This window comes from Meles meles, chromosome 18 (genome assembly GCF_922984935.1).
Source record: "Meles meles chromosome 18, mMelMel3.1 paternal haplotype, whole genome shotgun sequence".
In the NCBI taxonomy this organism is placed as follows: domain Eukaryota; kingdom Metazoa; phylum Chordata; class Mammalia; order Carnivora; family Mustelidae; genus Meles; species Meles meles.
Window position 1 is genome coordinate 879,837 of NC_060083.1, and position 26,548 is coordinate 906,384.

A 26,548-nucleotide genomic window follows, 5' to 3' on the forward strand; every position below is an offset into this window, starting at 1 on the left:
GCAGAGGGCAGAAGTCTTTATTAAGGCACACGAGCTGTGTCCCGGCGGCAGCCCTGTCTAGAGAAAGAAAAACAAAGCTTCTTCGATAGACACGATTTTAGGACAAGAGCCACGTTCTCGCACCCTCCTTTCTCAGAATGTCTGCGAGCGGAGCCCCATCCGGGCCGCCCGGAGCCTGGACCAGGCGCGCAGGTCCCTCGAGGAGACCCTCCAGAAGGGAAGAAAGCCCCGGAGACCATAGCGTGGAATGTGCTCAGCCCGCCGCTCAGTGCTCCGCGGCGCCAGCAGCCGAGGGTCACCATGTGCCCGAGACGGATTCTCCAGACGGCGGTCTGGATCCTGACTGCCCACCGGCAGGCCAGGCTCCAAAAGCCACCGCTTTCCTCAAGGCCTCCAGGGCACGGAAGGTTCTAGTGAAGATAGCTTATTCCCGGGAAGAAAGGGGCAGGTCTGAGGCGGCGGCCCTTTCTTCCCTCCCCTGCCTCATCTGTTCTGGGGACAGAAGGGACGGGTGTGTCCAGGCTGATGGCAAAGGCCGCATTTCCGGGGTTTCTTGGGCCCGGACCCCGTGTCTGTGGAAGCGGCCCGGGCTCTTTTGCTTCTGGCCTCCGGCCCCTGGGTTCCTCCTCTCCTTCCCGGCCAGCTCGGGGCTCCGAAAGTCTCTGTGGGAAGCGTCAGGGGAAGGCTGAGTTCAGAACAGACACGCCGAGGACGCAGTGTGTCCCTCGGCCTTTGTGCGGCGGTGACCACCCACAGGCCAGGCTGCCTTCCCTCCTGTCACCTTCGGGGGCCCCGACGCCACTCCCTAAAGAACCCGGAGCCTTTGGGCCACAATCACTACCCCGACAAGAAGGGCAGGGCCGTCACTTCACGCATGTCCTCTCCCCCCCCACTTGGCAACACTGCGCGACCAACAGCCTGTTTTCCACCTGCCGTGCAAAGGTCACTGAGCTCTGGATCCTCCCAGGCCTCAAACAGGCCCCTTCATTCTGACTGCCCTGTCACCCAGGACAACTGATCAGCTGGCCTGGAGGACAGGCCATGCTTCCTTCCAACGGGGGACAAGGGAACGTGGTGCGCCTGAAGGGAGTGCAGGGCGAGACCACATCCCGCACACCTGGAACGTGAGCCTGTCGTGGCAGTGACGGTCTCCGGCCCCTTGCCGGCGCCGGTGGCCAGCCCTGCGCCTTACCAAGCCTTCTGGGTTCTTCCTGTGTGGTGGCAGCTAGCGGCTCGTGGGTCAGTCATAGTCTGCGCCCGTCTAATCACTTTCTAAGACAGGAACCCCGAGAAAGGCAAGCAAGTGCTCATCCCACTCAGCAAACTGGGAGGCCGTGAGGCCGAGCCCTCTGGCCAAGGCTCCACAGCCACGCTTTGGGCCCGGCTCTGCCACGAAGCTCCCGCCGGGCCTCTCGGCTGCTCTGGCACAGGAACCAAGCGTCTGCCGGGCACCGGAGTGGGCGGAGGCCATTTCCCAGGGCCTCTGGGTGCATTATCCACCTGGCTCCAATGTCTGGGGGCAATTCTCACCACATCTGGTTTGGGGGCACCAGGCCGGCTGTGGAACCCCGAGCAGGTTCCCAGACATCCCCAGGGCCAGGCTCCGCATCGGAAGGCGGGCGGCTGATGACGAGGACCTCCCGAGCCCACGGAGGCTAGAGGAGCCCAGGGCTGCGGGGTCAGGCCGACCTCAGGCCGCGTGCCTACAGGACCCCGAGCACAGGCAGCTCGTTTCCCTGGGCCTCCGGGGCCTGAGCTGACGGTGGTGAAGACACGCAGCGGGTGTCCTTGGCACAGCGCCGGGCACCGGCAGCTGCTCCAGGAGCTGCCCCAGCCTTCCCTTCGGAACCTCCAGCCCCACCCCTGCCCTCCTCCCTCCCGCCCCCGCCTCGGGGCTCCGCCTGGCCCGGGAGCCAAGCCCCCGCCTCACCTGGAGCCACGTTCTCGTCCACCCACTGGAAGAAGCCGCACTGCTGCTCCCTGGGCTTGGCGCACGTGTGGAACTGGCGGCCCTTGTTGGGCCCGTCCTTCTGCACCGTCCGGGTGACGGCCGGCTGGCTGCACAGACATGACATGCTCCCCCCGCCGCCGCCGCCGCCACCGTCATCCCCGGGTCGGCCAGACCCGCCCCGGCGGTCCCCTGTGGCGGGCGGGCGGCCCAGCGAGCCACCAGGGGGTCTTGAGGCGGAGGAGGGAGGCCCCCCGGCTTCGGCCCATAGGAAGAAGCCGCAGCCGCCAGCGCTGCACTTGTAGAACTGGCGGCCCTGGTTGGGGCCCTCCTTCCGCACGGTGAGCAGGACGGCCTCCTGGCCGCAGTTGCAGGTCACCGAGTTGCTGCCCCCGGCCGCGGTGGCAGGCAGGGGCGGCGTCCAGGGGCCGGCGTCCATTCTGTTCAGGGACTGGCTAGCCTGCAGGTAGTTCGAGGGCTGGCTGGCCGGCTGGGAAGCTCTGGGGGGGCCCCGTGAGAACCTCAGGTCCAAGATCTCCCGCAGCGTCTCGTCGCATCCGCCAATGCAGCCGACAAACTCCAGGGGCATGGTCGGGGGAAGACTGCCGCGTTTGAACTTCAACTTCAACCTGGCGGGCCGGAAGATGACGGAAAGTCTTACTAGGAGCCGCAAGAGTCTTCTCCTTGTCCACAGAGGGCGGCACCCACCAGGCGCCTGCCAGCCACGAGCCCCTCCGGGTGTCGAGAGCGCGCAGAGTGGGCACAGAGGAAACGTGAGAGCCTGATTAATCTCCAGAACACAGAGCTCGGGGTGCCGGGGAGGCTCAGTCGGGTAAGCGTCTGCCTTCGGCTCGGGTCAGGATCCCAGGACCCTGGGACTGACCCCACGTCGGGCTCCCTGCTCAGCGGGGAGCTGCTTCTCCCTCTCCCTGCCTCGCCCCTCTGCTCGTGCACACGCAGGCACACACACTCTGTCTCTCAAATAAATAAAATCTTAAAAAACAAAACGAAACACAGAAGCCTCGGAAAGGCTCACCTCCTATAGCCAGCGGTTCTTGGGCCCGTGGCCCTCGTGCTGAGGTGAGAACTATTTTGTAACGAGGCTAAGCAGCGGCATCTGTTGTGTGTGCGAGTGGGCCGAGCCTACAGCCCCGGGGCCGGCCCCGCCGACCGACTGCGAGCGCACACGAGAGCCAAGTCTTGAACAAGCCAGACGGTAGACTCAGAAAGAAACGTTTCCTTTCTGTTCTCTGCTGTGCAAGTAGGCATTTTCTTACCTTTCTGCTTTAGAAATAGGCAGAAATAGCTATTTATGTTAGCATGCATATTATAAAATTTACAAGTACATTTTTATTTAACAATTTTTAGATTTTATTTATGTGATAGAGCAATAGTGACAAGAGGGAACACAAGCAGGGAGAGTGAGGGAGAAGCAGGTTCCTGCTGAGCAGGGAGCCCGATGGGGGCCTCGGTCATGACCTGAGTCGAAGGCAGACACCGACCAACTGAGCCACCCAGGTGCCCCAGCAATGACCTTTTTAAAATGTCTCCACTTTGGGGCGCCAGGGTGGCTCAAGTTGGTTAAGCCGCTGCCTTCAGCTCAGGTCATGATCTCAGGGTTCTGGGATCGAGCCCCGCATCGGGCTCTCTGCTCGGCGGGGAGCCTGCTTCCTCCCCTCTTTCTCTCTGCCTGCCTCTCTGCCTACTTGTGATCTCTGTCTGTCAAATAAATAAATACAATCTTTAAAAAGAAAACAAAAAAAAAGTGCCCACTCTAATGCAGAACACGGTAGTACTGACAAACCCACAACGAACGCTCTCTGGTTCCTTCTCTAATCATTTTAAGAGTGTACGGGTCCTGTGACCGAAAGGTTTGAGAACCAGTTGTACAGAGGGCTCTGGGCTCTTGGGAGGAGCTTGGAAACGCTCTCCAACAGTGGGATATTCACTGCCCCAGAGTCTACTGGGCAGCAATCTAGCTGGAAAGGTCAGGGGAAGGGCGTCCTAGTGGTTCTTCAGATGCGTGGAGGGCTCCCCCCGAGCTGCCCGGGAATCTGGCCCCAGGCCCGGCTTCCACGCTGCAAAGGCAGGGAAGGGACCCAAACCGATCCAAGACCACCATCGCAGCTGCTGCTGGGCACGGCGAGCACCCCGCAGCCTCCCGGGGCCCGGCTCACCTGTACACCGGGTGCGGCTGACAGAGCGGACACACGCTCCCGTCCCTGCTGGCCTCCAGCACGGAGTCGGGGAACCACACGGCTGACCGGCATTCTGGGAAGCCCGTGCAGCTGAGGTAGAACCTGGGGAGGGAGCACAGGGAGCGGGGTCGGGCCGGAGCCACCAGACCGCAGGAAACACATTCCTGGGACGCTGCCCGTCTGGCAAGGAAGCTTTTCGCCGGCTGATTAAAGGACACATTCACTTTTTGGGAGGACTTATCAATGGACACGCAGTCACTGGTACGAACGACTGAGCAAAACTGGCCTGCGTTTATTTCTCATCTCCCTGAGAAAAAGGAACCGCCATTGCTGACTCTGTTTCCTACTCAGAAACCAGCAACCTACCGACCAACTCCTGGACCATGGCGAGGCCCAGTCCGGAGGGCTCCGCGCAGACTCCGGGCTGCGCACTCTCACCCGCTCCCTGGCTGCCCCTCACGACAGTCCTCAGGTCACAGTGGGGCAAACAGGCGGGGGCGGTCTGGAGACCTAAGGAGGCAGGTGCGGCGGGCGGGGCGCTGGGAACAGCACCCTCGCCGTCCGCTGACGGGTCTCCCTGACGCCTGAACCACGTTGTTCTCGGCCGACGGTTTCTGATTCCAGTCACGAACGTTAGAGCCAGAGAAGCCAATGGGAACACGATTTGCAACATCCTCTGGGCGTGCCTGGGCATGACTGGACCAGGGAAAACCAACCCACTGAACCTCAGACCCCATTTACTCAAACAGCAAATCTACAAAGTCAGAAACGGAAACTGCCAGGTAACCCCCGGAGTGGGAAATCCCCCAGGACGATCTCCAGACCTCCCCGGGCGACCAAGCACGGGCAGCACTTAGGAGTTAACCCCACAGCCCGTGCTAAGTACCTACACGGGCCATCCTGCACTGGGCTAAGCCCGCCCCGGCACTGGCTTCTGTGCTTGTGGGCAGCCCAAGCCCCAGGTCAGGCCCACTAAGCTCTGGCTTCTGAGAGCCAGGCTGGCCGCCTCTGCGCCCGGGCCAGTGACGTGTCGGCAGTCAGGGAACCCAAGGGGCTCGGAGAAATGAAGGGGCGGGAGGACCTGAGATCAAATTCTGCCTTTCCTGACCGGGACTTGGGACACATTTCACCGAATCCTCACCCTTCCCGCGGTAGATAGCACTGCCCTAGGCTTATAGAAAAGAAAACAGGGGCACAGTAGTTAAATAATCTGCTTTGGGACACAAAACTTGGGTGCGTGGCGGGAGCGCACGGGGCAGGCGAGGTCCTATCCACAAAGGACGCGGCAGCGCCACCATCCCCCACCAGGCAGGCCAGAGCGCCTGACGCCTCCAAGGCCAGGTGGCCGCCAGCTACCCTTCTCTCCGACACCCAGTCCAGCGGCAGAGCGAGTGCTGGGCAAGCAGGCGTGCAGTGCAAGCCGGGCACTGACCCGCCGTTCTTCTTGGTCTTGAGGACCATGTCCTTGTTGCACTGTGGACACTTCTTGATGGGCTCCGGCGTGCTTGGGTAGATGGCTTCCTCCTGCGCCGCCTCGGCCCCTTCCCCAAAGTACTGGGCCAACGCCTCGTCCAATCTGAAGAAAGAGCAAAACACTCACAATTATTCTTTCTTTCTTTCTTTTTTTTTTTTTAAAGATTTTATTTATTGGGTTGACAGGGTGGCTCAGTCAGTTAAATGTCTGCCTTCAGCTCAGGTCATGATCTCGGGGTCCTGGGATCGAGCCCCGCATCGGGCTCCTTGCTCAGCGGGGAGCCTGCTTCTCCCTCTGCCTGCCACTCCCCCTGCTTGTGCGCTCGCTCTGACAAAATCTTTTTTTTACAAAAAGATATTATTTATTTGAAAGACAAACAGCATGCGTGCACGAGCAGGGGCAGAGGGAGAGCAAGAGGGAGAAGCAGACCCCCACTGAGCAGGGAGCCCGATGTGGGGCTCAATCCCCGAACCCTGGGATCATGACCCAAGGCGAAGGCAGATGCGTTAACCGCATGAGGCACCCAGGCGCCCCTACAAAACTCTTATGCGCACACAAGCAGAGTGTGACCAGGGACAGCAGCCGGCTGCTCACCACAGGCCTGATGCAGAGAACAGAGGCGGCCACGGCTGGGTTGGCCAAGCAGCCCTGGCTCTTCTCTGGCCCCCGGGAGCTCCCAGGAGGGACCCAGCTACACACGGGTACTTCTGCTTCGTCCCACCCCACATCAAACAAAACTGTACACAGTCCCTGCCCGCGCTCCTGAAGTGTCTGTCTGTCTGGGTTTACATTTAAACGAGCTCAACTGTTTTTTTTTTTTTAAAGATTTTATTTTTGGGGCGCCTGGGTGGCTCAGTCTGGTGGGCACCCAACTCTTGATTTCGGCCCAGGTGCTGATCTCTGGGCTCAAGCTGCGTGTTGGGACTCTACCCACAGCATGGAGTCTGCTCGAAATCCTCTCTCCCTCTGTCCCTCCCCGCGTGCTCTCTCAGGCTCTAAACACAAACAAGTAAATAAAATCGTAAAAGATTTTAAGTCGTCTCTACCCCCAACCCGGGGCTGACCTCAATCCCCAGATCAAGAGTCACGCGCTCTACCGACGGAGCCAGCCAGGTGCCCCGGCTGGTCCTTTTCTTTCCCGAGGTGGCACGGGCAGGAAAGGTGCTTCCCGAACGGCGCGCGCGCGTCCTGCCTGCTACACGGCCGCCCCCACACGCTCCACAGCACGGTGTCGCACGGCAGCCCTGAGGTTACGCGCTCGGGACTGTGCGCCCGTTAACCCAGACAGAACGCAAATCCAGAGGACGGCATCTCCAGAGCCAGCTGCCTGCGATCACCGGCCCAGACTTTTCTGCTCACCGTCTTCCAGGAAGGAAGAGGACTCGGGAGGAAAACCGAAGGGGGAGGAGCTGCACGAGGACCACGCTGCAGGAGGCGAACCGGCCCGGCACAGTCAAGCACCTGGGGGCCTGCGTCACGAGCAGCGAGGCGGCCCACCACCTGCTTTCCGCTGAGTCGGCCCCACCCGCTCCCCCGGCTCAGGGAAAGGTCACGCCCAGGAGGCAGAGCGAGGCAAGCGGGGTCTGGACTCACTTCTTAGCTTTGGCCACCGCTTCAATGAAAACCTGCTTGTATTTCTGGACTTGCTGCCTTAGAACCACCCACTTGTCCTTCTTGCCTTCACAGATCAGCTTCAGGTCAGCTTCCAGCTCGGCCCGGAGGTCAGGCTTGGACATCTCATAGCCCATGGAGTCATAACCTGCAGGCAGAAAAGCAGTGTTCCGTGGGGCCCTGCGCGGCTCCCCCGGGGGCTTCAGCCGCACGCTCCGCGACCGCCACCTCGAGCTCCTGCTCACCTTCCACGAGCCCCATGCCCAGATGCCCCGGGAGAAACCGCTTGTCCGCCGTGAGCCCGACGTACATCCGAGCTTTGATCGTCTCGATGTGCTCCGCGTGAGTGGCATCGGTCCCTGAAAGCCACTTCTGGTTACTCAGGGCCGTGCAAACTCTGCCCCTGCCGTCCCGCGGGTACCTTCCCCTGCCTGGACGCCTCCACCGCATTGGGCCCCCGCAGCCACGGCATCTCCCCTCACGCCCGCTCACTCCCTACACCTGTCCATGCCAGCAACGAGCCTCCTCTACGTCTTTCTCGTCTGCTCCGCGTGGCAGGGCCACGGCTGGAGCCCACATCACGTCCTCTGCATCAGGACAACGTGCTTGGCCTCCGCCTTTCTGGTCCCATCCTCCACCCAACCCCTTCCTTACGCTGTGGCTGTAGGGATCTCTGAAAACGAGTTCTGTCATCGAGGAGAGAGGAAATCAAAACCACGAAGAAATGCCACTTTACACCCACTGGGCGTGAAGCATCAGCAAACAGCAGAGGACAAATGTTGGCGAGAACGCGTGGAAACCTCAACCCTCGTGCGTGGCTGGAGGAGGGTAAAACGGGGCAGCCCCCGTGCAGATCGGTCCAGAGGCTCCTCATAAACCCAGAGCGACCGTCGGACCCAGCAGGTCTATCCACGTAAGGGAACCGCAAACCCATCCACACACAAACCTGCACACAAGTGTGTACAACTGCCCCAAACCGGAAATGACCCCAATGTCCATCCACTGATGAACGGAGAAACCAACCGTGGTCTTAGCACGCAAGGGACCAGTACAGGGAATGGAAGCAAAGCATGCGCCTTGAGAACACGCGAAGAGGCCAGCTACAGAGGGCTGCGTGCCTTATCACTCTACGTGTACAAACTGTAGAACAGGCAAATCTACGAAGGCAGAAAGGTCAGTGGTTGTCCAGGGCCGGAGGGAGGGGAGGGAAGGGGGGAATGGGGTGTGGCTTCTAAGGGATACGGTGTTTCTTTGTGAGGGATGAAAACGTTCTAAAGTTTAGGTGATAGCTGCATGGTTGCGTGACTGTACTGAGCAGCGACTGTGCATCTTAGATCAGTGAATCGTACAGTACGTGAATTACGCCTCAGCAACGTTTTTTTACGAAACATAGCTCTCCTTGCTCCTTTCCTCAGAAATCTTAAATGGCTCTCTGCGAGCCACAGGCCGGCCCCCAGCCCCTGAGGCCAGCGTGCCAGGCCCTGCAGCTGGGCTGCAGTCATCTTTCCAGCCTCACCTTCTGGGACCAGCCCGTCTGCCCCGGCCACGGGGACACATGCTCCCAGTCCCCGTGTGCTCCCTCGGACTCTACCTATGCAGGGCCGGCTCAGTCCCCAGGAATTACTGTGAGGTTCCAAGGTCCCTGTCCGGTCCCCGCAGAGCCCAGCAGGCTGAATTTATGTGTTGCTTTCATTTGTTTCTCCTGTGAGATGAGCCCCTGATGGGAACGGGAAGCCTAGGCCCTACACCTCACTGTGTCCCCAGGGCCTAGACTGAGGTTTTAATGAGCACATCCAGATGGGCACACAAACTCTAATCTGACTTAAACCGACAGGCTTTCTGGACAGTGTGACAACAGCCACTGGATTCCAGAAGGGCCTTCATTCAAAGTCCCAGAACGACAAAAGCCACTAATGGGTCGTGAGGGGGCCATGCCCCAGGGGAACAGCTTGCTTCCGGGACACGCCCAGGGAGCCCCACTTCCCCTTCCCAGCACTTCCCTCTCCATCATGCTGCTGCCTTTCTGAACTAGGTTTGGCAGAGACGATCCTCAGCGTCGTGATAAAAATGGACAAGGGGCAGCAGATCAGTCACAAGGGACCCGCCTGTAAACTGGGGGCCGCGGGACCTGTTGTGGAAAAACAATTCTGGCCCAATTCCTTGTTTAACCTCACTTCAATTCCTAAACAATTAGGGGAAACGCTTTAACAAAAACTCAGAGCACGGCCACCTGTGGTTAGCTGCAGGGTGGCCGACGCAGATGCCACAGGGGCCTGGCGTGGAACGAGCAGTGAGTGAAGCCAAGTGAGAAGAGACAGCTGTCACCCCAATTCAAACGACTGCTTCCACTGGGAGGGAAGGCTTGGGCTGCCAGACCTCCCAACACCTCCCAACACTTCCCAAGACAAAACACAGACGTTTATGTGGAATCTCTCAAGTTTTAGATGTTGGTACCTTACTCAAAATAAAAACAAACCCCTGCATGGGCCAAAAATCCTGAGTCCACGGACAGGACGTGGCCAGGGTGCTCCCAGTCCAGACCCCCGAGTTCTGGGACACATCCACGTCCCGATCTGGCTGGCGTGGAGCAGAGGTTAAGAGCTAAGTGTGGACTCATTCAGACCAAGGTTTTAGTTAACTCGTATAGTGGGGCGCCTGGGTAGCTCAGTGGGGGGAGCGTCTGACTCCTGATTTTGACTTGGGTCATGATCTCTGGGTCACAGGACAGAGCCCCGCGCTGGGCTCCACCCACACTGAGTGGAGTCTGCTTGGGATCCTCTCCCTTGGCCCCCCGCCTGGATAAATGAGCCTCCCTCCCGCTGTAGAGGGGGTGAAGAGGAGGACACCCACGGCACGCTGCTGCAAAGACCAGAAATACAAGAGCCGCTGGTCACCGCGGCGACAGGCTACTGACCAATGCCGTGCTTCTCCATGAGGGCGATGAGGTCGGCTTCGGTGAGCAGCTGGGGTGGGCTCGTCTCCCCGTCCACCATCTCCACAGTGCTGGGCTGGAAGCGGGCGCCTCTCTCGTAGACAGGGAGGGTCTACAGGGAGCAGCAGAAGCGTCAGTCCGATCGCTCCGCGGGACGCTGAGGCAAAGGACACTGCCATTTCAAAGAGCACGGCCCTGCTCCAGCGGACCGTACGAGGGCCGGGAACACGACTGTCTTCCCCTCTCCCCGAAGGCCCACGGGGGACGTGAACTCTGACCTCTGACTGGGCCTGCGCTTTATTACCTTGTCACTCCAGTGGTCATACGGGTACACGTCCAGATAGTTGCGGGCCAAAATCATGAGGCCGTGGGCCACGAAGCGTTCCTGCGCGATGTCGATCTCCACGGTGGTCTCCTGGCCCTGAGCATCCTGGGAGCAGCAGGCCAGGAAATGGCGCACAATGAACTCATACAGTCGCTGCTCGTCTCCCTAGGAAAATAAGAGAAGATTCTGCAATTCGCTCCAGAATATTACCGCCCAAGGACCGCAGCCTCACTGGTAGTCTGGCCTGGTTTACACCTCCTTCCTGCCTCGAGCTCCGCACAGGAGAGGGCACAGGGTCCTGTAGGTCCGTGCACAGTTCTGGGCTAATCTTCTTATGTAAACCCAGTTTTTCCTTTTCTTTTTCTTTCTTTTTTTTTTAAATTCATTTATTTGACAGAGAGAGAGAGAGAGAGAGATCACAAGTAGGCAGAGAGGCAGGCAGAGAGAGAGGAGGAAGCAGGCTCCCCGCGGAGCAGAGAGCCCGATGCGGGGCTCAATCCCAGGACCCTGAGATCATGACCCGAGCCGAAGGGAGTGGCTTAATCCACTGAGCCACCCAGGCGCCCCTTTCCTTTTCTTTTTTAATGTAAACCGAGCCCAAGGAGAAAACGAGGAAAAAGCGTTAACAGCTAACAAGAGACCCTTGTATATAACACAGGAAAGTTGTAGGCAGCAGCTCCGGCTCCCAGGGTTTGTGGTGATTTTCTACCAAATAAGTAATCAAGGGCCTAGTGAGGCTCGATCAGTCACAAAAACATCAACCGTCATCACGTCTCAGAAAGCTGGAAGCAATTTATCCTTAAAGAACAGATTTGGCAAAACAAATTATGGTACATCTATGAAATTGTTAAGTGTACTTGAAAATATTTCAGCATATGGGGAACGGCAAATGCCTCTTCCTTATAATCTTCTGAATTTCCTAACATATGATAAAATGAACGTATCATCACATTTAAAGCCAGAGAAGAACAGTGCGTATTAATAAAAGAAGGAGACAAAGACCAGATAGGACTCAGCTTTGCGCTGAGTCTGCAAATCGGCCCAACCAGCTCGGCCTCAGGGAGCGCATCTCAGGGCCGAGGAAGGGCCACAGCAGGTGAGACGCCTGAGCTCTCTCAGGGCTGCCGCAAAGCCCTCTGCCTCTACTGGCCCGTGACAGGAGGCCACCTGCATCAGGACGGCAGGGGAACCCGCTCCAGTCTGGGGAGGCTGGCGGCAGGGGGTACCTCTAATTCACGAGGGGCCAAGAAGACCAAGCAGTTCGTGGGGGCCCCGTGGGAGCTGTGCAAGGGCCCGGGGAAGGGGAAGCACCCAGCCCGCTGGGGAGGGTCTGACAGCAGGAAGTGGGGCTGGACAGAGTAGAGCCCACACTGGGGCGGGGGGCGGGGCTCAGGGAAGCCAAGCGGGACAGCGAAGCAGGAGAATTTTGACACCGACGTCTCTCTGCTAAAATGGGAGAGCTGTTTCAGAATCACTTGGTTCCTAAAGAGCCCGCAGAGTACACTCAAGTGCTACTGGCCCCTTGCTGCCCCCTGGGTTCCAGGAGGCAGGAGTTAGGGAAACCGACCTGCAAGCTGGCGGTGTATTTGGTGGGGTGGATGGGAGGGTGGGCTTGGTCAGACTTGTTCCCGTTGCGCGGAGTGGGGCCACCCCGCTCCAGAATGCTCTGGGCGAAGGCGCCCCAGCGTGGATCTGGGATCTGCTGCTCCACCAGCACGGTCAGGTTCAAGTCTTTGGGGAAAATGTTTGTTTCCGTGCGAGGATAGCTGATGTACCTAGAACAAAGGCAAACAGATAGAAGAAATTGCTACAGCTGCTCTGGAAACAACTGAATTAAACTGGAAACCCCCAGAGACACCTGCCGGGCCCCATCTGCCCTAGTGGGCTCACCCGAAGGCAACCTAGCTTCCCTTTGCTAAGGGAAGTTCTCACGTGGGGCCCCCAGTGGGGTGAGCAACAGCAGGGTCGTTTGCTGAAGACACTCCGAGAAGCCAGAGAGTAAGTGAGAGGGGTAGCCCGGGATGGGACACACTCCTGCTCGGCCCACCAGCAGATGCGTGGCCAGGGACACAGTCCCAGCCCGATGCATCATCGCTCTGCCAGAGACCTCCACGGCCTCCACGGCGGCAACAAAGCACACTGCTACCACTTTGCTTTGAGCACAGAAAGAATAATGCTGGGGCACCCGGATGGCTCTCAGTTGGTTGAGTGTCTGCCTTCAGCTCAGGTCATGATCTCAGGGTCCTGGGATCAAGTTCCAGGTTGGGCTCCCTGCTCAGAAGGGATTCTGCTTCTCCCTCTGCCACTCCGCATGAGCCCTCTCTCTCTTAAATAAATAAAATCACTAAAAAAAATTAAAAAATAAATGCCAAAAAGAAAAAAAATAATGCTGCCTAATAAACCATAACGTGGCCCTCCATGTAATTTAACATTTTTTAATTGGCCACTTAAATGGCATTAATGAGATCATTTACATTCTTGTTTCCCTACAAGTGTTGGAAACCAAGTGTGTATTTTACACTTAGAGCATGTCCCAATGAGCACGACTCCTATTTCAAGTGCTCAGTAGTCCCCTGTCGTGAGCAGCTGCCACACTGGATAGCGTGGACCACGCTGTCCCCGGACAGCGTACAAGGGCAAACGACTCCCAGGGTGCTGTGTAGCACCGGCCAAGGCCCTGGGGCCAGCTGCTGAGAAGTCAACGGCGGGATGTGAATTCCCTCTATGGGCTCTTTATTTTAGGAAGTGATTCTGAAATGCCTTTTCCGTATCAGAGAACCCAGCGTCAAAATTCTTCTACTTCGGTGCTCAGGCAATGTCTAGACAGTCTGTCATTCTCCCGTAAGCTCTAAAAGGTTTTACTCTGGGGCCCCTGGCTGGCTCAGTGGGTGGAGTGTGTGATTCTTGATCTCGGGGCTGTGAGTTCAAGCCCCATGTTGGGTGTAGAGATTCCTTAAAAATAAAATCCTTTTAAGAACTAAAATAAAATAAAGTGGGGTACATGGGTGGCTCAGTTAATTGTCTCTTGATTTTGGCTCAGATCATTGTCTCAGGGATGTGAGACTGAGCCCCGTGTTGGGCTCCATGCTGGGTGTGGAGCCTTCTTAAGACTCTCTCCCTTTGCTCCCTCCAAAAATTAAATTAAAAAAATAAAATATTTCACCTTGATAAAGATGCACTGAACTCTATTCCCAAATGTAATATTTACCCTTGAGTGTAGAGCTTTTCGGCAATCCTCATGGTTTCTTTGGCATTTATTCTCAACTTTCGAGAAGCCAGCTTCTCAAGTTCCTGTTAATGGTGTCACAGGCAAGTTAGGGTGTAGCGTGGAGTCAGAAGGCACGACACAGCCACACAACTCATCTACACAAATGCCTGGCCCGTCCCTCCAGCTGCTGTCACACGGAGGGGGAAAGGCTGTGCTGAGGGAAGCTTTCTCGGCCCGCCAAGCAGATCTGATGGGCAGAAACTTTCCTGTTATAGCAAATCAATCCATAACGATCCCCTTGTTGGTCCGACCACACACACACACACACACACACACACACACACACACACACACACGAACACACACACACACACACACACACACACACACACACACACACACACACACGTCACAGATAAAGAACCCCCCGCCCCTAGTTCCCGCATGTTTCTTTTTGCTGCTTGTTCTGTATTTTCAATCTCCAGAGTGAATCCCGACAGAAACTATGAATTTTCCTGCAAAGTGGTCACTGGGAAAGGGTATCCCACCCCCCCGGCCCACGGTAGTTAACTCCAAGCTATGTTTTGCAGGGCTCTTCCTGGATCTCAAAATTTGAAAAACTCTGTTGCTTTTAAGATAGGCTCTTAATGCAGCTCTTTAAACATGAGGTTTACACAGATTACGCAGAAACATTACAAAAAATGCTAGGCAGAAAAAAACACCAAGCTATTCCAATTACAACGATGTAAAACACAACCCGTGGGAAGAAAACCAGGAAGACACTCAGAGGGGTGATGTGTCTTCCTGTTTTTGTTTCCCAAACACCGCAGAAAACGACTACATTGCATTTATTAGCTTAGGGGAAAAAAACCAACCAAACAAACCTAGCATTAGAGGACTAAGTGGGCCCTGTTTCGGGGTTTTTGTTCTTCCCAAGCACCTCCCTGCATGGCCCCGTGAAGGGCGAGGCTTCCTGCCCCCGGGTCCCAACCCCGGGAAGTCAGAGCCTGGCGCACATTCTTCTGGAACATACCACAGTGTCCAACGCTTGAGGCCTCCACTTGCTCTTTGCCTTAGACCTGACCTCCACCACGGTTGCCCTGGGATCCTAGAAGCCAGAAAAAGCAGAGGCCATATGAACCTGTTGGTGCACCTTCTCGGGCTTTCCTGGGCAGCCTCAGCGCATCATTCTGGACACCACCAGCAGAGGGCCCTGCTCGGGCGTGAGAGGACCTCGAGGCAGGTCGGCCTGTAGCCCACGGTGCGGTGGAGACATCACCCCTTCCCGCTCAAACCAGGGCTTTGAGGGGCGACTGCACCAGCCCTCACGGCAGCCGGTGCATCTCCAAAGAACTGTTTCCTATCTACACATGCGGCGGAGATTTTTTTTTAAATTCAGAGTAATACCAAGTTAGAATTAGGAAAAACTACACACTACAAGCTGGAGAACTCACTGACTTCATACTTTGTTTTTGAGAGAGAGAGAGCAGGGTGAGGCGGCGCAGAGGGAGACGGAGACAATCTGAAGCAGGCTCCACGCCCAGCGTGGACCCCGATGCAGGGCTCAACCTCTTCACCCCGAGATCCTGACCTGAGCTGAAATCAAGAGCCGGATACATAACCGACTGAGGCGCCCAGGAGCCCTGCCCAACTTCACACTTTTAAGAGGCTACAAACGGACAAAGAACTCAGCCTAACTGATTCATCGATGAGGACGTCTGCATTTCAAAATCCGTATTTCTCTGCAAATGGAGCTGGTTCCGGGTGCTCTTTACGAGGAACTCAAAGAATCCAACTTACTAGGTTTTCCTGCACCATATCCCAGTAAAGGAGAAAAAGGACAGCTCTCTTAGCGAACGGATAAATGCGCAGTGTCACAGACGTGCGGGGCGGCTGTGTGACCTCGAGGGTCAAAGGGTGCTGCAGTGCGGGGCGTGACTCCCGGCAGGCAGTGCGGTCTGCGGAACGGGCTGGAGTCTGATACCCTGGGATCCAGCCATGCTCTGCTCCTTACTGGCTGCAGAGTGTCTGCGCACAGGTTACTCACGTCAAGGTGGGGACAGAACCGCCGCACCCACAGGCGCCGTCCAGACTGAACCAAATGGCGCAGCATCCGGAGTGTCCGGCACTGCAGCAGGTGCTCACAAGTCGCCGGCCCCTCCCCCCAGACAGTGAACCTGCCGGGGCCACACGTGACTCATCCAAGTGCAGGTCTCTGAGTTCCCGTGGCACCCCTGCGCGCAGCCGCCCCGGTAACGCTGGCAAGTACGCGCTGGCCAGGCAGTGGCGGCGTCACAGCGTCGAGGACGGGTCTGAGGGCCGCAGCGTGGCCGCGGGCTGGCTGGTGGCATCTGACGCGCTCTTGCCTCCTGACCTGCGCTCCCCCAGGCCCTCCTGCGGCTGGCCGCCTCCTGCTCATCACCTGCACCTTTACGGGGCGAGGCCTTCCGTGACCACAGGCCGAGAGCAGTCCCGTCCCTGTTCCCGGGCTCTGTTCCTTTACCCTTTTACTTGCTGGCATCAGTTCCCGCAGGAATTCACTTTGTGACTTTCTTCTCTCTAGATCTCATCTGACCAGTGGAAGAGGGAGCTGGACCAGACGCCGCGCAAACCTCTTCCAGCTCTAAGAGTCTCTTGTTCTAGACGGGTCTAGAGGCTTCTGAGTTATCTCTGGTGATCGCATTCTACTGCAGGGACAGACTGAAGCTACACGGTTCTTACAGTTTCTGACTTTATCCAAAAGGTCTACGACCCTTTACTTTCACACTGTTTAGCGTTTTTTATGGAGTTCCAGTCTTACTGGGTCCCCAAAAGTGATATCCTGAGAAGCAAGCAGGAATCTTTGGTTCAGCGGGAAAATGGAGCAGGATCACCTCCGCTAACAGAGGAGCGGCTTGGGAACCTGCAGAACAGTCTTCCCGGATCATGAAAACTCCAGATCTTTCTTACCTCCATGCACAGCTGGTAGAGGACGAGACAAGCCGTGTGGTTAAAGAGACGATGCCTTTTCCAGCTGAACTCGACGACTCCGTCTTTATGGTCGTGAGTTACTGTATTGGGGAAGACAAACAGGAAGGCCGTGACTTACAGAAGCCACGTGACAGGACAGACAGGACACAGTATATTGCAGTGACAGTCCAAAGGAATACAAGACATTGCTCGGGAACATTCTGGGTCTCTAAGAAAACGAAGTGGGTTCTGAGCCCCGTAATGGGTTCAGTGGGAGGAGGGACAGCAAGGCTGAAAAGACTCACCCATTAGCGCCATCTATGCTCCCGGGTCTTCCCGGGCCCCTGGGCTCCACACCATAAACAACTCCCCCGGCCTTACCTTTAATTTTGTGGAAGATTTCCGGCACAAAAGCCTGAATGGCTTTGAACCTCTCCACCACGAACCCCAGGGTCGGGAACTGGCAGCTGCCGTAACTGATCAGCTGCTCTGCCAACACTTCTGGAAAAATCCTCTGAAGCCTCAGGGTCTGGAACCTAGTGAAGGCGGCTCCTACAGAGCGAGGAAGGGAGGAGAAGGAAGGAGAAAACGGGGGCCGCAAGAGCAAAGCCAGCTGCCCGTGCTTACACAGAAACCTCGTTCTCAGTTCTGTAACCCGACACCCGCTGGGCCGCGCGGACCCCCAAAGGAGCTGGCCGCCGGCTCACCGATTCTCAGGTCCAGCTCCTGCCGCACGTCCACGGCATCGCTCACTCTCTGATCGGGTTCTGTCAGGTTTTCACAAGCCGCTCGGACGGCTCGGGGGGTGATCTCAGAGAAACGGGCTCTCAGCACCGGCAGATTGGGCTTCACTGTGGAAGTCACCAAGGTCAAAGTCAAATCACAGGGCTGTCCCAGCGTAAAAGGTTCATTTTTCTTAAACCGCCTTGAATGGGAGGTAAACCATCTCGAGGCGCTGTGAGGCACCCAGTTCTCTGATTAGGTCAAACAATCAGCACGCTAGCCACCGAAGAGGAAAACTTCACCATGACCGCTAAATTCAGTGTTGTCAGAAATGTTAATGGTGGTGTGAATTTGAGCGCTTCAAGTGAGTTTCAGCTCTTCTCTTGGAAAGCCTCTCACTTGCCCCTCATATCACTTGCTCTCTTAGACTTTTTTTTTTTAATTTATTTGACACACAGAGATCACAAGTAGGCAGAGAGGCAGGCAGAGAGAGAGGAGGAAGCAGGCTCCCTGCTGAGCAGAGAGCCCGATGCAGGGGCTCGATCCCAGGACCCTGGGATCATGACCTGAGCCAAAGGCAGAGGCTTAACCCACTGAGCCACCCAGGTGCCCCTGCTCTCTTAGACTTTTAAGGAAAATTAAAATGTTGTCAATTAAAAGATCCTGGGGGGGAATTTCATGTCCTGGCATGGAATTAACACAGGACGCCTACACTATCCCTGAAAGTTAAGGTACTTAAATTCTCAGGAGTCATTACAGCTTTTAACATGAACATATTTCGGGAAAATGGAAACCGTCCACTCTCTGAAGCCTGAGAATGGGCTGTGCATCCCTTCCTCTAAGTTACCCGAAATCACTGGCTCTGTTCGAGTCATTCAAGTTCATTACAACAAGTATGTGTTAACATCCCGGCACTGTACAAAGAATACAGCAGACAAACACAACATTCTAGAATTATTCTTTGTGTGTCAGACTGGCCGCACCTTCCAGAAAGCTGAGGCTCCCGGGAGTTTAATAACTTGCTCCGGGGCACACAGCTGGGGAGAACTGATGGATTCGGGGCGGGGGGAGACTCTCTGGGGAGGAACTGAGCCACGGCCCGTCGGCGCAGGGGAACCGACTACTTCTGTGGTCCCAAACTACAGGAACTCGGAGGCCACAGCACTTACCAGCCCTGCACACGTGGATAATTTCAAACCCGATATTTTCACCTTCTCTGTCACAGTCGGTCCAGATCACCAGGGCTTGGCACTGCCGAGTCTCTCGTTCCAGAGTTTTCTGAAATTCCCAGCGGAGAAAGAGCAGTGAGAACACAACCGCGACCACGTGACACCTCTATGCTAAAGAGATTTGACGAAGATTAGGGATGTTCTTGGAAAAACGGCAACTTGGCAAGAGGGAGGGATCTGGGACGCTGCTCTCACCCCCTCGAAGGATGCCAAGGCCACTAGTACGATCCTCCAGCTCAGAATCACACACCTGTAAGTGAGCTTCTAGAAGCCTGAGGGTTTAATACAACTACCCTAGTCTGACAAAACCTGAAACTCAGTTCTAACACGTACTTGTAACTCTCACGGCTCTGATAATGTTCTGGTTAGAAAATAAAATAAAAGAAAATCCCTAAATTGAGTTTTACCCCAAGAAGGCTTCTGGTCAGCAGTGAACTAATTACAGGTGCCCTGAGCGCTTGAGAACTCGTAACTTGCTGTCAACGGACCCTTCACACCCTGCTGTCTCCCCATGCTGGAGTCTAGGATTAATGACCTAAAAATACTATCCCCAGGATTTAAATAACCACTACTTACAAAAAAGCTTACTTTAGTTCCTTGGCTACGTAGTTTAAACGGCTTCATTTATATGGTAAGTGGGAGTGATTTTTAAAATCATGGTACTGGGGCGCCTCAGAGGCTCAGTTGGTTGAGTATCTGACTCCTGGTTTCCGCGCAGGTCGTGATCTCAGGGTTGTGGGGCCGACCCTAGAGCGGGGCTCCGCCCTCATTGTGGGGAGTCTGCTTGGGATTTTCTCCTTTCCTCTACCTCTGCCCCTCTCTCGACTCATATTCCTTCTCTAAAATAAATAAAATCCAGGGCGCCTGGGTGGCTCACTGGGTTAAAGCCTCTGCCTTCAGCTTGGGTCATGATCCCAGAGTCCTGGGATCGAGCCCCACATCGGACTCTCTGCTCCACGGGGAGCCTGCTTCCCCCTCTCTCTCTGCCTGCCTCTCTGCCAACTGTGATCTATCAAAAAATAAATAAAATCTTTAAAAATAAAATCTTTTAAAAGAATGTTAAAAAAATAAATAAAATCATGGTACTAAGTGTGGTGGGAAACTTGATCTCTGAATACTAATGCATTCAGAACACAGGAATCGCAGGTCAATTATTTTCTACTCGAAGCTGCTCAACTCCAGCACCACACATCTTCCAGAACATCCTACCTTGATGTCCACAAAATTCTCCGGGCAGTACTTTTCAATTTCTGCTTCAAAGAGGACCAGGGGATTGCAGCTCTGCCTAGAAAAGAAACGAAAACAGAACACATCCAACCTCAGCACAGGACAGAAAGTCCCCCATTTTCATGAGAAAAAATTGCTCCAGAGTCCTCCCGGATGGACCCCGAACAGACAAAGTCCCACATGAGACCACCAGAGGGGTAAAAGCAAGGCTACTACCCTCTGCACAAAGCATTTTCTGCTTTCTGTGACAACAGGAGTGGCCTGGAAGAAATTCTGGACTCTCAGGGCACCTGGGTGGCTCAGTGGGTTAAGCCTCTGCTTTCGGCTCAGGTCATGATCTCAGGGTGCTGGGATCGAGCCCCGCATCGGGCTCTCTGCTCAGCGGGGAGCCTGCTTCCTCCTCTCTCTGCCTGCCTCTCTGCCTATTTGTGATTTCTCTGTCAAATAAATAAAGTATTAAAAAAAAAAAGAAATTCTGGAACTCTCTCGTGCATGTCTGCAACAGGATAAATGTAATCCAGTGGCTACGTGAAACAGACCTGGCTATTTTAAGGGAAATACACTTCTGAGTGGTTGTTCGTTCTAAATGTTTGGCAAAAATTCACAATGATTCAGCTGATCCGCTGTGGTCTCTCTGGTTTGTCCACTCAACACTCACATGTTGGAATCGTTAACTCCAATGTGATGGTGTTAGAAGGTGGGGACTCTCGTAGGTGACGATGTCACAAGGGTGATGGTACCTCATGAACAGGATTAGTGCTCTTAGAAAAGAGGCCTCACAGAGCTCCCTAGGTCCTGCCACCAGGTGAGGCCACGGTGAGAGGTGAGCAGTGCAACGGGGAAGAGAGCCCTTCACCTGACCGTGCTGGCATCCCGATCTCCCACTTCCAGCTGCCGGAACTGGGAGAAATAAATTTCTGTCGTTTACAAGCCCCTCGAGTTGATGACATTTTGTTAAAGCAGCCCGAAAGGACTGAGACAGTCTCCCAAGTATTGTAAGCTCTACAGTGAGATCAACACGCCTCAAAGTTCTTGTAGCATTTCGCACCTTACTGTCATAATCAGAAAGTTCTCCCCCGGGAATTGTACTGACCATTTTCGAAACTGCATCTGGAAATCATGAGCCAGCAAATGTCCAGAAACCGAAGTCATGATCATGGTGACGTTCTGAACGATAACAAAATGCGAGTTAGTCTTCTAGCGGTTGTATTTTCCCAAATCATCCAAATAAAAGGGAGAAACGTCTATTAAGGGAAAAAAGGGGGGGGGTTTGCCAGGGCCTCGGGGGGGAGTGGGGAGGGAACAGACGGAACACAGAGGACTTTAGGGGCAGTGGGAATATCCACATGGTGTTACGGTGATGGATACACGTTACACTTTCATCCAAACCATAGAACGCACAATACCAAGAGGTGACCCTAATGTAAACTATGGATTTGGCTGCTATGTTGTGTCCGTGTAGGTTCGATGATACAAAGACATCGCTCTGGTGAGTGATGTTGATCATGGGGTCGGGGGAGCTGGTGGTGTGTTTCGTGTGTGTGGCGGGGGTGGCTGAGTGGGGGTGGGACAGGGGCTCTATAGGAAATCTCTCTACTGGCCTCTCAATTTTGCTCTAAAAACCCAAAATGGCTCTTAAAAAAAAGTCCATTAAAAAAATAAAACCGAACCTAGTTGATCAATAAGACATGAACAGAAATACATATCTTTGAAGCCAAATGCCACAGTAACACAATCACTATTCTGATTCCAGCTCCGTGATGACTTTGATGGGATTTAAAGTTTTTCAAGCTCTTGTGTATTAGCTTCTTTCTTGTTATAAAGAGATGGGACCACATTTAATTAAAAAGTGATTTCCTTATAAATTATAAAATAGTCACCTATTATTAGGGATCTTCAGGTCTTAACAATCATTATTCTTGAAGGATTGTGACTTATTCTACAGTGGCCAGGGTCATTCTTCTCGATCGAGTAACTCAAGATAGAAGCAATTTAGGGACGACCTATAGTAAACAGCTGCCCTTTTTATAGCCCTTAACGAAAAACTCCAGAAATGTACCCCAAAATGGCCCACGGATCTTAAAGCACACTTCAGCTATATGAGAAATATTACAGCACCTACCTGGCCGTATAGTTGATAATCAAATTCATAGATCTTGTTGAATTTTGAAAATCCTTCCCTCTGTCACAAAACAAAAATATAATAGATCGATTGAAAAGAAAGGATTCCGCAGCCTTAAAGATGAAACAGAGCACTGGTAAACGGTGAGACTGAAAAGTAACAGTACGTCCTAAAGACAAAAACTAGGCCACGTTACTAAGACCATCTACGAAGTGGCTCCTCGAAACGGTCACAGCACGACTGGTAGAGTCCACAGAGTTCTTACGCTGGAAGGTCCCCCTGAGGTCCGCTACCATAACATCTTCTCGCAAGTGAGAATGGATGTGTCCAAGGTGGTATCGCAGAAGGAGGATTAGGACATAATTCTCTCGACAATCTTCTCCTTCTTCCCTATATACTTGGACCACTTTCCGGCTGTCCAATTGTACCTGACAACTGTGAGCACAAGCAAGTCGTTCGCTTTTCTGAACATCAATTTGTTTTTGGATCAAGTTACCTCTGGGTTCTCCTCTGGCTCTAAAATCCAGTAAAACTGGGGCGCCTGAGTAGCTCAGTCGTTAAGTGTCTGCCTTTGGCCTGGGTCATGATGCCAGCGTCCTGGGATCGAGCCCCACGTGCTTGGCAGGAAGCCTGCTCTCCCTCTCCCACTCCCCCTGCTTGTGTTCCCTCTCTCAAATAAATCAATAACATCTTTTTTTAGTATATGTGCTGCCGAAGCGAGCACTTAATGATATCTTAAAAAAAAAAAAAATCCAGTACTACTACAGGCCACAGTTGGAACTGGAATCCAGTCTACAATACAATTCTTCAGCCTGCAATCATCAATCAAGACCCCCTCTGAGCAGGTCCCACCTTCCTCCACAGGGACATTAGAAGTAGTTACACATGTGAGTTTCACACCAACGCTATGCAGAAGACAAGAAAATGGCCAACTGGGAAGTGGAGAAATGTTCAAGGGCCAAGAAGGGTCAGTGTCGAGAAGATTCTCCTCTGTCTCACTAAGACAATTTTTCTCAGTGGAATACTATATGAAGTTCTCTCTGAGGCATAATCACAATCCTTAAAACATATTTTATTTATTTATTTGCAAGAGAACACATGAGCAAGGGAAGGGGCACAGGGAGAGAGAACTCTCAAGCAGACTCCCTGCTTGAGGGCCAGACATGGGGCTCGATCCTAGGACCCCGAAATCACTACCCAAGCCGAAGGTAGACGCCCAACCGACTGAGCCACCCCAGTGCCCCCAGACTGACAAATTTTTTTTTTCAATAAAAGGTAGTTTTATTTTGACAAAGAAGAGCAGAAAATAAGAAAGTTCTAACAGTTCAAGTGGTGTGTGTATTGTAGATTCATCTGTATGTCCTTCAGTGTATCAGAGAATCTAGCCATGGAGATTGACAAATTTTAAGAGGGAATTTATTTTAGGATCGGATACTTAAGAGTTCACTGGTTGCCAATCTCACCAAGAAAAAAAAATTCCCCTTTACAAACTCCAATTGCTAGTTAAGCCTTTTAGTAACAGAGATTAGAAATTGTCTAATCAGTAGTTTCTGACCTTTTTTTATCAGAAGCAGTGTCTGCAGCTTTTTTTTTCCCAAGAAAGTGGTTTCTGACTTTTTAAGAAAGCTCTGAAGCCTTCCTAAACAGTAATACGGACCCTGATATAAAACAAGGCTAAAGTCTGCTTACTCAGCCTCTCCCCAGCCTAGCCCTAAGTAATTCCTAAGGTGCACACCCACTGTCCCTCTGGTCTCTTGGGAACACAGACAAAAAACCACTGTTCTAGATACACTTTTCAAGAGAAGTAACTTGTCTGATAACATCCATGTGACCCCACGACAGGGCTCGTCCAGGTGGTCTCCTCTCCCAGTGTTAGCCTTGAGGATGTGAAATGCTTTTCCTGACATTTCAAACCTGCCCCCCAGTAATTCCCATCTGAGGATGGCATGCAATGATGCGCAAGCCCCCAAATTTGTGAGGGGCTCAGGGAGGGGTGGATGATCCCAAATTATAGTAGTTCTGGAGTCTAGAGAAAGAAAAGAAAAAAGGCAAAAACAACAATAACCGCCTGGGAGACCAAGAATGTAGCTTTTGTGCTTTCTTTTGCAGTGTCGTCCACTCTGTTAAAAAAAAAACAAACAAACAAAAAACAATTCCTTCTCTAAGCGCACTGTGGGAACGGTCACACTGCTGCCACTAAATGCACCGCAGATCAAGATTTATCTTTCTGGGGGCACCTGGGTGGCTCAGTGGGTTGGGCCTCTGCCTTCGGCTCAGGTCATGATCTCTGGGTCCTGGGATTGAGCCCCGCATCGGGCTCTCTGCTCAGCGGGGAGCCTGCTTCCCCATCTCTCTCTCTGCCTCTCTGCCTACTTGTGATCTCTCTCTCTGTCCAAAAAAAGGGGAAAAAAACCCCTTTAAAAAAAAGATTTCTCTCTCTGAATATTAAATAAAAAAAACATGAAAAAACTGTATACGCATAGAAGATTGTAGTTTTCAATTTGTGGGTGTTTTTGTTTGTTTTTAAAGATTTTATTTATTTATGTTAACAGAGACAGCTAGAGAGGGAACACAAGCAGGGGCAGAGGGAGAGAGAGAAGACTCCCTGCTGAGCAGGGAGCCGAGCCCAGGACCCCAGGACCATGACCTGAGCTGAAGGCAGACGCTTAGCAACTGAGCCACCCAGGCGCCCCTCAATGTGTTTTTGAACGCTATTGTAAGTGGAATTGTTTTCTTAGTTCTCTTTCTTGATTGTTCAGTGTTACTAATTTATGTGCGTTGATCTTATATCCTGCAACTTTGCCGAATTTATTAGCACTGATGGTCTTCTGTGGCTTCTTTAGGATTTCTATCCCATAAGATTACGTTGTCTGCAAGTAAGCATAATTTTAATTCTTTTTAATTTAGACTTCTTTTTCTTGCCTAATTGCTTTAGTTAGAACTTCTAGTAATTTTGGGTAGCAATGGTGAAAACAGGCAATCTTGTCTCATTCCTGATCTCCGAGGAAAAGCTTTCAGTCTTTTATCCTCCGGCTAAAGTTAGTAATGGGATTTTCAAAAAATACCTTTTCCCATGAAGGGGATTAAATTTCTATCAAATGCGCTTTCTGCACCAACTGAGACGAACAATATAGGTTTTGAGTGGGGGATTACTGTGTTTTATCATATCTGTGTTTTATAAAGTCACTTTGGCAATGGAGAATTTCAGGAGTGAAAGGCGAGGGAGAAAGCTACTGGAGTTTTCCTCGTGAGGGGTCAGGGGCCTGAACTCTACAGACACAAGGTCAGCTCTTGCTCCCACATGGAGCTCTAACGACCTCGGGATGTTTAAGGAGAAACGGGCAGGGAACGTCTTCTGCCCCACACTCTTAGAAGTGGCCTTCAGAAAACCATTTCATGATCCACTTTAACTGGACAGATTTTTCTGAACAGCTCCTGCTGCCTCTGTGCAGCACGAACAAGATCTCTTACCTTCCCCGTCCTCTGCACCTGCGGTGTGTCTACTCCCTCACTTGCCTGCTCTCCGAGTTTGTACTAGGAGGAATAGGGCTGAGCTTCCCTCTAACCCCAACCGTAGACAGCCCCGCCCCATCCATATGGGTCCACAGACTGCCAAGTCGGTGGGGCTGCAGAAGGCCAGGGACGCAGCAGAGATGGGACACCGAGTCCGCTGGGAATGCTCGACAGGGCTTGTCTGCCAAGTCAAAGGGCCCTGTTCGGCGGTTCCCAGCAACCCGAGCTTTCGAATCACAGGGACGAAGGCTAAAACACGGACTTCTCTGATCTCACCCCAAACCCACAGAATAGGCGGCGCCCCGCTGGCTGCGACTATCAGACAAGTCTGGGAACCGCTGCTGCGGCCGAGGAGGGGCCGCAGGGTTTCACGCACTCGGTGGAGCGTCTGGACTGTTTTTGCACTCCCGTCGCTGGGAAAAGACAGGAAGCGAATGCGATGGCCCAGGGGTGACAGAAGTGGGGTCGGCTCCGGCTCCCGCTCCCGCACCCGCTCCCGCACCCGCTCCCGCTCCCGCACCGCTGATCCGAAATTCGCCTCCTTACCCGCCGCACGCGACCGTTGGACAGCAGGTCGGCTATGCCCTTGGCCGCGTCGTTTTTCTCGGCCACACAGAGAATCTTCCGCACGCCTCGGAAGGCCACCGCCATGGCAGCGCGGGACAAGGACCGGGCTCCCGGCCGTCCCAGCCAGCGGAGCGCGCAGCGGGCGACCGGGAAGATCATCCCTAGGCCCCGCGCCCGCAGCCGGCCCGCGGGTGCTCACGCATGCTGGAGGAGCCAGACGCGAGGCTCACCGGAACCGGGACCTCCCGGAGCCGCCAGCGCCACCTTCCGCGGCCCGTCACGTCCCCTCAGCCCGCCGGGGGCCACACCCGCTGCCTCGGCGCGGAACCCCGCCGCGAGCGCGTCCCGTTTCCGCCCGCCTTCTCGGGCTACATCCGCCGGGCTCGAGCGCCACGGGACTGCGAACTACAACTCCCAGACCTCCCTGCGCTCCCGGGCCGCTCGCAAGTTTCCGCTCTTCCGCCCCACTTCCGTCGCTTCCCGACAGCGGTTGGTGAGTCGACTCGTCCTTGGGAGAGGCCG

The 26,548-nt window shown here is 54.1% G+C and overlaps 1 protein-coding gene across 2 annotated transcripts; it reads right to left on the reverse strand.

Moving 5' to 3' along the window:
* TOP3A (DNA topoisomerase III alpha) lies at positions 1–26,484 on the reverse strand. Of its 2 annotated transcripts, XM_045984585.1 has the most exons (19): positions 26,006–26,482; positions 21,947–22,006; positions 20,918–20,991; positions 19,807–19,882; positions 18,538–18,646; positions 17,353–17,496; positions 17,027–17,197; positions 16,646–16,746; positions 14,730–14,804; positions 13,697–13,779; positions 12,056–12,263; positions 10,468–10,653; positions 10,146–10,275; positions 7,477–7,590; positions 7,214–7,379; positions 5,579–5,722; positions 4,126–4,248; positions 1,931–2,577; positions 1–662 (listed from the first exon to the last, which is right to left on the reverse strand). In XM_045984585.1, exons 1-19 carry the CDS (start codon positions 26,183–26,185, stop codon positions 484–486), a joined length of 2,970 nt encoding a protein of 989 aa, XP_045840541.1. In that variant the 5' UTR covers positions 26,186–26,482; the 3' UTR covers positions 1–483. The 2 variants fall into 2 exon arrangements, with proteins under 2 accessions (XP_045840541.1, XP_045840542.1); XM_045984586.1 differs by lacking the exon at positions 7,477–7,590 and having other exon boundaries at positions 26,006–26,484.
* Between the last annotated feature and the right edge of the window lie 64 nt (positions 26,485–26,548).